This window comes from Poecilia latipinna, unplaced genomic scaffold (genome assembly GCF_001443285.1).
Source record: "Poecilia latipinna isolate Pla-1442-1.1 unplaced genomic scaffold, P_latipinna-1.0 Scaffold1994, whole genome shotgun sequence".
NCBI classification, from domain to species: Eukaryota; Metazoa; Chordata; class Actinopteri; order Cyprinodontiformes; family Poeciliidae; genus Poecilia; species Poecilia latipinna.
The window spans coordinates 110438-121676 of NW_015114610.1; the positions used below are offsets into that span (position 1 = coordinate 110438).

An 11239-nucleotide genomic window follows, 5' to 3' on the forward strand; every position below is an offset into this window, starting at 1 on the left:
AATGTCATATCAGAAGCTACTCAGCAGCTTCTTGTATTTTTCGGCTTCTATACTGGTGACTTTAAGGTCACAAGGCGTAGTTGCCTCCTCATTTGATCTCAGTTTAAAGAAACTCCAAAGCATAAATATTGCTTTTTTTCTGTTGTCAGGTATTGGATTTAGTGTTTTACCTGGACTTTTTGTGAAACAACAAAAAGATGATTGTTCTCTGTTTTCCCAGAAATACTAGTACAGTCTTGTGAATCCCAAAATCAATCGATGCATCTTCAGGTTTTATGAGGTAGATCTATTGTTACTCCCCTGCTATTTGCATTGGTCTCTAAAGAAAAAACAAGCCCTTTTTTAACATTTAACATTAAATTTCTTCTCTTCACTTAGCAGGTGGCTTAGGCACTCTTTAACTTTTATAGAAGTGAATAAAATTCCAAGATTAACGAATTATAAACCGCCACACGAGAAAAAAGCATGAACACACACACACACACACACACACACACACACACACACAGTGAAAGCCTTGCCAAAAGCAGCTAAGTTCTGTCCCTCAGTTTATCCCTGCTCATCTGTGTCCAGCTAAGCATGCTGTCCCCTCAGTGTGTATGTGTGTGTGTGTGTGTTAGCGTCTATATGTATCCTTGAGGTGGCCCAATTCTCACTGCTGGAGCTGCTTTGCATGTTTCTTCATTTTGTCCTCCACTTTGTCTTTTCACCCTTTCTGCTCAAGCCTTTTTCCTCTTACCTTACTGGAGTCTTTGTTTCCTCTCTTCCTCGTAGCAGTATCCCCTGAAGTCCTCTCCTCGTCTTTTTCATACTGTATACTCCTCATCCCTCCTTCTTCTTCTCCTCCTCTCTGCAGTCTGTAACTTTTACTCTTTGCATCTACACCCCTCTGTCCTAATCAACTCTCCCTAAGCTTCTGCCCAATCCCTCTTCAGCTTACTCCAACCTCTCTCCCATCTCCCCCTCTCTCTCTTTCAAGCCAATAGTCAAGAGGCATTTCAGTGTGTGCATGTGTGTGTGTGTGTGTGTGTGTGTGTGTGTATGTGTGTGTGTGTAGTGTGAGCCAGCTGGAAGTCTTGGTAGGAGGCAAGAGTGTCTTTTTTTTTATGTATGTGTAAGCAATGCAGAGTTAGCATCTCTGCGTACACACACTGGCCGTCCACGCTGAGGTCAGCTCCACTAAAACACGGCTACTGCCCCATAATCCTGTGTCTGTTACTCTTCTGATTTGCAGTTTGCTGCAGTGTTTTAGGGGCAGATGGGCAGGGCTGCACAACTTTGACGAATAAGCCGTCAGTCAGCGTTGTGCATATTAGCGCAGACCAATAAAATACCTTGAAAATACAGTATAGTGCTTTGCGGAAGCGTTCATGCTTTAGCTTTATCACGTTTTGTCACATTTCAACCACAGACTTCACCTGGATTTTATTTAACAAATCAACAGAGTCGAGGTTGAGAAAAAGAAGGAAATGCATATATGAGTTTCACAATATGCACAAAAGAAAACACATATTTTCAAGTCTTAACTGGACCATTCTAACACATCAGTATGTCCTGATTTAATCCACTGCATTGTATAAAACTGAGAATGGCTTAGATTTTCAACATAAAGGGAATAAGAAAACTGTTGTGCAAAATCTATACACAATATTTAAAATAGAATCATAATAATAAATTTGGGGGGATTTGACTGTGTGTGTTTTTGCCTTTGGACTGAAAACAATGCGTTTATTTAAAATTATTGTTTATGAATACATTACCAACCACTTATAACAAAGGTTTCATGTTTCCCTTTGTTCAAAAGCCTTTTAAAAAGAAATAAGATTAAATATTTGTAAGTTCTTTATGTTTTATTTGAGAAATAACGTATTTTAAAAGTGGATCTCCTTAATGCAGATTTTGCAGCAAAATTTATTTTGTAGGAATAACGCAAAATGTCTCTTTGAACTATAAAGGTTTCAGACAGATTTGGTATTCAGCTCAGATTATCTCCGCTCCATGTCACTCTCTTTCAAATCACATTTAACATTTTTAAAACTGGAGACCAGAAAACCTTTGGCTCTCTTGGTTTTCTTTTGATTTTGAACTCAAGATGAACTCTTGTGACAACCAGACTGTGATTCCTTTGGCAGAAAGTGGTTTTGTTAAACAAATACTGTATGTGGAAAACACTGCAAATCAACTTGAACACACCTTTATAACTGTAAAATAAGCATCATGATGCTGGGATGCTTTTCTTCACCATAGACAGAGAAGATGCACAGTGTTGATATGGAGGCAGATGGAGCTAAAGATTGGGCTAAAAGTTCAACTTCCAGCAGGACAACAATGTGAAACATACAACCAAGCGCTGAAGTAGTTCAGATTAAAGTGCAAAAATGACCTAGTCAAAGTTCAGACATAGATCCAAGTGAGTGCTAAAATGTGAAAACTGCAGTTTATATCTGATTATCATCTAATCTGACAAAGCCTGAGCTATTTTGCAAAGCCTGAATAGTAGGGCAAGAACTAATTATTATTTTAGTAATCAAATAAGCTGTTGATTACTGATTATTCGTCCAAAAGAAAAGACAAGAATGTGTCTCTTCCTGTGCAGATGGTTGAGAAGATCACCAAAAAAAAAAAAAAAAGCTAAATATTGTTCTACAAAGTATTGGTTGAAGAACTAGAAAAATAGAAACTTCATAGTTATGTGTTAATATCACTTAAAATATCATAAAATACTTTGATCCGTGTTGCTGCAATGTGAAAACGGTCAGAGGGACTGTAAATAAGCTTTCAAAGTTTTAGAAATTGGTCAATTTGCTAAAACTTCAAACTGCTTCTAAAAACAACCCAAGAGCTTTAAAAACAAGCAAACAAACAAACAAACAAAAACACCCGGCTGTTTTTTTTGGCAACAGGTTAATGTTTTTTGGTGTCTGGAAAACGAGCTGTTTCAAAAACCTCCCAATTGTTAAGTCTGCACTATTAACCTAGCAACCCCAGCCAAGCTCAGTCCAGTTACCTAGCAACCCAAGCATTTGGTGAGCTGCATAATGGCTGTTGGAAAAGACAAGTGTTTTGTTATTGACTTACAACCCAGAAACCACTTCAGGCATTTTTGTTGATTGTGCAGGAGGCTCTACTTCTGCTTTTCAAAGATGTACAATATAAATGCGCATCTGTTTGCAGCCATTTTTACGTGTGAGTGTAAATGTTGGGTTTGGGAGATCTGACCAGCAGCATATTATCTGGATTTAAAGAGACAAGAGGCCCTAACGCAGCTCATTCCTGAGAATTATCCTCTATTTCTAGATTAATGTTGATCTGTGGCTGTGAGTTCACCCAACTGACCTGCAGAGCACTGTTGAGGAAGCAGCTGTTTTGTCCCGGCTCGTTGCTCAGGCCTTTGCTCGGCGCGATGGAGGTCATGGTTCTCGGGGTCACCAGCCCCTGCATCCCGCCGGCCGCTCCGCCACCAGAGGCAAAGTAGTTCCTCTTCCACGACATCACTATCTGGACGTCCCCGTTCCCACAGGGATGCAGAAAAGGGGCAGGGCAGAAGACCAGGCGACAGCCTCTATGTCACTCCCATGAGAGAGAAAGATGGAGAATGGGAGAAAGGCAGAGCAGGAGGAAATGGAAGGAGGAGTGGAAGGAAATCTGTGGACTGAAGAGATGCAAGATGTCTTGGATAGGGATCTGGCCCCCATACAACCCTCCCACTGTCCTGCCGTGTTTTTCTTTTTTAAAGTGGTCCACTTATATTTGCCAGTGATTGTGTTGGTTTTCTGTTTTTAGCTCCGTGGGTTTATAAGTCTGCGTTTGAAGCCATGAGAGCGTTTCCAAAGAATGATTTGGCAGATTCTCTCAGATAAAAGCGGCTCTGACAGCAGTGCTGCTCCCATGTGGGGATCCCTGTGGTTTCTTCTCCTCTTTCACTTTATCTGGAAGACACAAAAACCAATCTGTTAGGACTCAAAACATCAAGCAAACAGCAACATACCGAGTTCCTACAGCAGCTCTAAATGGAAAATCTAAAGTGGACCAACAAAAAACCATCTGTTGGGTGTCTGGTAGCGGCTAACTCCAGTAGCTTTTGTAAACTGGAGAGCCAGGAGAAAACATCTTCCTTTTCTTGGATCAAGTACTTTCAGCCCTAACAACATAAGATAAAGATTGCTCACGAGAATCAAGTCCAAGACTACGAGTTCTAGTTAAGCTCAGTTATACGAATGGTGCTGAACCGAACCTTCAGGTCCGATGCTCACACTGTCTAATCTAAAATCAGCCTCCATGGACAGTAATTCATTTTGGATGCTTTTGTCTGTTATGTCACATTTTAATCCGTGCACAGGGACCCGATGAGGAGCTTATGGCGATTCAAGCATCTGAACTTTAGTGTGATGATAAAGTCATGAACACGACTGAATTTGCATAACATCGCAGGGCAGAATGTAATAGAGCCGCAGTCCCCCCACCACTCTTCTCTCCATACTTCCTTACTTTATAGCTTCCCTGCTTTTGGCAAAGCTCCCTCGTCTGATAGCTGGGCTGCATTAACACCACAGCATCATCCTGGCGAAAGGCCAAAGGCCACAGGGATGCTGCGGGTACTCGAACAATCACTACTGTACTATCTATCCATCTGTCTGTCTGTCTGTCTATCATCTATCCGTCTATATATCTATCTTTCTATCTGTCTGAATTGTGAGGTTTATGGTGGGATTTGGCTGGCATGCCCCTGTGTGCCATTTTTCCTCCACAGCGCCACATCCCCAGCCTCTGTCTCAGCAGTGTGTGTGCGTGTGTGTGTGCATGACTGTGTTCCCCACTGAGCCTGTGCAGAGTGTGTGATCACACTTCCTATCTCTGACTGCACCCTACAGCCACACACAACCAAGACAGCAGTGGCGAGGTCTCACAACTGCTGTTTATGTGAACTGCGTAGGTGTGTGTGTGTGCGTGTGTGTATGCATATGTGTTGTTCTCGTGTTCCCACATCTTCGGCTAGTTACCATGGAAATAGGCCAAGCAGCAGGCATGCGGGGGAAAAGCTGAACCATGTGATTTAACAGAGAGACACACTGTGCTGAACTGGTTGAGAGAGCACACGCGAACACTCTGTTGCACGCTGGGCTAGCGAGTGATGATGATGATGTGTACTGATGTAGGAGACTTCCTGGAAGCCAGAGTGAGTCAAGGCACAAGTCAATCACATTCCCTGATCCTGCTCTGGACGGCTCGGGACGGCAGCCCAGACAGCAGCCACACATCGAGGAGAAATTCCTCGTGGAGACGATGCCGGCTGTCTCCACAAGGCCGGTGTGGAGACACACTCTGTGTGTCCGGATGGCGTAACCTGTAGAAATCAGCCGCAGTGCTTGTTCAGTGTGTGTTTTCTTTCTTGAATACTGTAAGGCACATGTATCAAACGCAAGGTCTGGGGGCCAAATCAGGCCCGTAGTTTTCTATGTGGTCATTTAGACTCCGAGTTACATCAATAAGTTCTTCAAAAATCTGCAAAACGCACAGAAAATCAACAAATGTCCACTTTTTTTCTGATTTTTACTGCAAATTTTCTCAAAATTGGTCAAAAACATTGAGTGACTGCTGCCTCAGCCTTACTTGATGTCAAGTCATAGTCAGTAATTGATACGACGAGTGGTAAAAAGTCACATTTAACAGCAAATATTATAAAAATTCTAAATTGGCACCACAAAATCTGCAAGTTTGACAGATCACAAAATCCTGGAGGAACAGCTATTTATTGATATTTTAATAGTTTAATTGGTTTTATCAATCTATTCTAGCACATCTGGCCCTTTAAGAACATTCAGATTTTTTATATTGGCCCAAAATGTAAATAAGTTTGACCCCACTGCAGTACAGTCACTCTAATCATCAGTCCTTTAATCCTGGAAGATTAGAAGAAGGCTGACTTTGGAATTATCTTTATGTGACTCTGAATGTTCAGGTCTGAGTCCATCCCTAGACCCAGATTTTGAATTTTATCTCTATTTTGTTCCTCTTTACGTCCAAATATTATAACTTCAGTTTTGTTTCTGTTCAGCTGGAGAAAGTTCATGGCACGTCTTCGCACTGATTTGATAATATTGTATTTACATAAAATAAAAACTAAATAAACTACTTATCTTGAATTGAGTTAAAACTTAACAGAACTCAACAAAAGTGGCTAAAATAAAAAAATAAACTTGAAATAATTATCTAAATTAATCTGGATTACAGTCCAGTGAAATTATTGAACAGATGTAATATTCATTATGTCTATCACAACATACATTATTACTGATTTATTGCCCAGCCCTATTTGAAAACTAAAATAAGCTAAAATAAGGAAAACTGCAATTTGAGGACATGTAAAAACATTTTCATGCACAAAAGTTCACACCTACTCTGTTCAGCGCAATGATTTCTGCAGGAGTTGCATTTTTTCCCCCCCAGTATGAAATACGAGGGCGGGGCGGCGAAAGGAGCGTCTGTCTACAGTCTGCAGGAAGAAAAGCATCCTGGAAAAGGTTCGCTGCTACAGAAGTCTGTTTTTGTTTGCGACACCTCAGTTCAGCCTCCATCAAGATTGCTTTGGCTTTAGATCGCTGCCAAAGGCTTTTTGACAAATTCATAGAAGCTTCAAGCAGAATTCAAATCACTAGAATATAAAGAGGAAAGTCTTACCAGCTCACACACATGCAGTGTACTGTAAAAACAAAAACAAAAAAGGTATTTTTGGTCTAGTTTCTAGTGCAGATATGCAGAAGAGGGTTAGGGCCATTAAAAAATAAAACTTTAATCTCAGAGTTCTGACTTTTTTTCCCAGTGGCCCTAATTCTTTTCTGTACTTTAAAGTTGAAAAAAGCTGGCAGTGGAATAAGATTTTTTTTCCATATCGTAATTCTAAGTGTCTACTGGAAGAATATTTCACTTAAAACTAGTAGCTACTTTTTCATCAATATTGAAGAATTGTTTGTTCCTATATCATGCTAAAAAGTTACTTGTAAGTTAGTATACTTAAAATAAGACAAAACTAAAATATTTGCACTAGAAACGAGAACATAGATACTTCAATTTTCTGTTTTTTTAGATGCTTTGAGAGATGTTTTCACATTTTTTATCTCTGCACACTTCTGGACATTTCAGCAGAAAATTTACCTTCACTTTACTCTACAAACATTTTTACACAAACAGATGCGATGCTGCGACCACTGAACAAACATCACAAGATTTCATATCTCCCATTTTAACATAAATGATAACATAGGAAGCAGCGCAGCCAAATAAAAAGTTACAAAATACCTTAACAAGATTAATACTGCACAAGTTTCTTAATATTTTAACTTCATTTTTGGATTTTATTTTCCAAAACTATAGATCCACCTTATTATGAGAGGGATCCAGAGTCAAGATGTAAGAAATGCAGTCAAAATTCAGTGAACGTTTGCAGTTTTAGCATAATAAGACGAACACGTGGCAGACAGAGGAACTGAGTTTTCAAACTGTGCTGCAGGGATTATCACCTCTGGTCCCAGAAGAGCACAGGTGACTGTTGAGTGACAGGACCAAACTGTGATGTTCTGGTGATGCATATTTAAACACAACTTCAAATGTGACCTCAATGAACTAGAATATGACTCAAAGGGTCATTTATGTCAGTAATTCAATTTAAAAAAGGAGACCAAAGAAGAAGGATTTTGTCAGCCACATGAAGTGAACAGCACAGGCACTCACTGCTTATTTAGGGCTTGTTTTACATGAATTACAGCATCAACAAATTGAGCTAATAAATTTAACACTGTTAAAAAAGCTCAGTTTGCTTTATGAAAAACATATATTTCACATGTTTTTGTACTTCCATTTGGGTCTCAACTGCTCCTAGAAACAATCCAAGTGCTTAAAAAGACATGCAGCTGTTTTTTTAGGCAATAAATTCATTTATTATGCCTGTCACCTGACGGGGCCTCCAGCACATTTGATCAGTTGGCTTTCCTGCTGTACAATGGCTGCTGGAAAAGACAAGAGTTGTGTCCAGAAACCACTTTCTATATTTTTGTTGGTTGTTTATGAGGTTTTACTTCCTCTTTTCAAAGATGTATGGTTGTATAATTTTGAATCTGTTTGCAGCCATTTTCACAAGTCAGAGGAAGGTGGGGGGTATCACATTGCAAGCAAAATCTATTTTCAAAGTTATAATTGTCATAATAAACAGAAAAAAAATCTTTCTCTTTTTTTTTTTACTTGAATGATTCTCAGTGAATTCAAGGAGAGGCCCAAGTATTTATTTTCATCATTTTCACTCCCTACAGGTCCACAGCTAACTGCAGTGACCCGTTTCCTCCTGTATTGCACTGCTTAGCAGAGAAGAATATATTCACCGACTCCACGACTGACCTCAGAGTTAGCTGGAAATAATCTGACACCATTTTGGATGATACTGTCTCTGCCTTTCACTGTTCCTGCTGTGTGTCAGTGTGACTTGTGACGGTGACACCAGTGTGAAACAAGCTGCACAAAGAGCTGATACTTTCCCTGAGGACAATAGCCTGTCTCTCACGCTGTCTCCATCCCACTCATGCAGCTACACAACACAAGAAGTACATTTTTGCAATTTGTAAAAGTTTGAAAAAACTTACATTTAGTCTCTTTTATGTCCATTTAATTATTACTTTTCTGTTCTCATTCCCTACTTTGTCTACCCATCATCTTTGTCTCTTTCCGTCCAGTTTCCAGACATGCATGCTCTCCTGTGCGTGCACACACAGTGGTTTCCCCATAACTGGGTTATGTGTAACTTCAAATAGCCTTGGTTGACAATAGGGAGAGCCCAGAGTGCGTCCTCTCCTCTGTGCCTCTCATCCTTTCATTCCTCAGTTTTAACACTTAAACTGGTATGAAAAGTTACGTTTGTGCCCCGTGTGCAGCCGGCTACGTGTTTGTAAAAAAGGGTTTGGCTTCAAGGTCATTTTCCTGCTGAGACTCTGCAACATTGAAGCACATGAGCGACTCCTCATACGAGCTGTGGGTATGCATGCACAGGGTAGCCTATATGCAACCCATTATGCCCATGTCACATGTCCACTGCTAACCCTATTAGCAGGAAACACAAAAACAGGCATGGAAATTTGCTTAATATTAGGCTATTACATAGCCATCCTTATTTACAATGCATGCTGGGAAACATGAGGTTCTCCCAGTTTGGGTCAGTGCAGAGGGAGAGGAGAAGAAAGAAGGGGAATGACAAGGAAAAGGAGAGAGGAGATTTTCCAAAGAGAGGAAGGAGAAAAGGAAAGGAAAGGAAAGGAAAGGGAAGGGAAGGAAAGGAAAGGAAAGGAAAGGAAAGGAAAGGAAAGGAAAGGAAAGGAAAGGAAAGGGAAGGAAAAGAAAGAAAAGGAAAGGAAGGAAAAGGAAAGGATGAGGGAAAGGAAAGAAAAGGAAAGGAAACTTTCAAAGGAATCTAGGAAAGGACAGAACAAGAAAATGGAAAGGAAAGGAAGGAAATCAGCAAAGGAAATAAAACTGGGAAAGAAGAGAAAGAGAAGAGAAGAGAAAACAAGGAAGGGAAATTGGAAAATAGTGAAGGGAAGGAAACTAGGAAAAGACAGAAGAATGAAAAAGGAAACGCAGAAAGAAAATGCTGCTAAATGAAATAAAACAGAACACAAGATATTAATAAGAGGAAAGGGGAAGAATAAATAAAACTAATTAATATGTGACAATCAATGTGAGAGATTAACTAAAAGCAGAGTAGTTAGAGAGAATGCAGCAAACATAAGAAATAAAGAACTGGTCAGAGCATTAGTCTGAATGAACAGAAACATGTCAAAGCGTATAAATTACAAGAAAAAGAAGCCGCATCCCTGCTGGCTTTAAAGGTCACAGGAGATATGCTATATGAGAATGCCTTTACCGTTTGCATATCATCCCACGGATGGCAGCTGGACCCGCGCCACAAAGTCCGAAACACCTCAGCTCACCTCAAATGTCAACAAACGGCCCCGAGACTCAATTTGGGATCAGTCACACATGAGCAGCGCATGAGAAACACTCCAAGGACTTAAACCAATTAGTGAATGTAAGAAAATTCAATATCCTTTGCTTTGAAATGTTTCGCTTTGTGACTGGGGGTCTGCGAAGAACAATTCCCATGACCTGTCGTCTGTAGAGCGCCACACAGGTTCAGACATGCAGCTTCCTTTAATTTATCCCTCTTATGGTCCCACAACCGCAGACCATGTTGGCTTCTGCATACTGCTAACATTAAAATACCAGATAAATGAACAAGGACACAGTTGTCAAAAAAGATCTTGCAGTGCATCCCTGCAAGACGATGAGCTGAAAGGCTGGATATGGAGAAAGCTTAGAAAATCCTTATAAATTATAGAAACATCAATGAGGACACAACTTGAGGTTTGATGGGACGTATTAACCAGAGACTCATGCACCATTCGCTCTGCTGTAATTTGTCTAATTACAAGACAAACTTCTCTTTATAATTAGACACTCCCCTATTCAGCTGTAATCTTTTTAGATTATTAAATTGACTGTTTGGTGTGAGTGAAGCTATTATTAAATTAAATTAGTAGGGAAACTGAAGTGAATGGTCATGAGGAAGAGCGAAGTGGGTCAAAAAGGTTTCACTTTATTCTATTAGTTTAACTGCTTTAATCAATTATCAAGCTAAACTGGAGGGTTTGTTGTATCAATTACCTGTTTATTGTCATGCCACAACATAATAGCCAGATTTCAATCTGATCTTTGACTAGACCACTCCTTAAAAGTGGACTTGCTGATGTGTTTCGGATTATCTTTGAGTCTTTCTCAGCCTACAGGAGTGTCTGGGTATGGAGAAGAATAATTCCCATCAGACCATCAGACTGCCGCCATGTTTGATTGGGGATATGAAGAGATCTTTATGAAACTCTGTCAGTTCACCACCAGCTGTACCAGGATGCGGCCCGTCCAAAAAGTTATTGTCTCATCAGTCAACACAATGTTTCTGCCAAATGTCTCAAGGGCTACGTTCACACTGCAGCCTGAATCGGATTTGATTGTTCACACTTAAAAATATGAGACTTGTATATCCGCGTGAACGGGTAAACGACCTGAAAGTATCCCGGATGCGCAGTAGAGGGCGCCATAACGTCACAGATAGAGATATTTGTGTCTATGTACGTAAAAGCGTCCACCATCTTCTATGTGGCAGCAGAGCGATCGGAGTTCCTTAAGCCCTGTGCTGTGTGGA

The 11239-nt window shown here is 40.2% G+C and overlaps 1 protein-coding gene across 7 annotated transcripts in view; it reads right to left on the minus strand.

Annotated features, from left to right (window-relative positions):
- Positions 1-11239, minus strand: part of usp54b (ubiquitin specific peptidase 54b) — an 89499-nt gene that overhangs the window by 71547 nt on the left and 6713 nt on the right. For 6 of the 7 annotated variants that reach the window (XR_001421935.1, XR_001421934.1, XM_015016227.1 and 3 more), the window contains exon 2: positions 3337-3929. Coding sequence is in view for 5 of the 7 variants with exons in the window: in XM_015016227.1 (XP_014871713.1) it covers positions 3337-3492 (156 nt within the window). In the remaining 2 variants the exon portion in view is untranslated. Of the gene's footprint in view, positions 1-739; positions 1017-3336; positions 3930-11239 lie in introns of those variants that run through there. The other variant, XM_015016228.1, reaches the window with a different exon arrangement.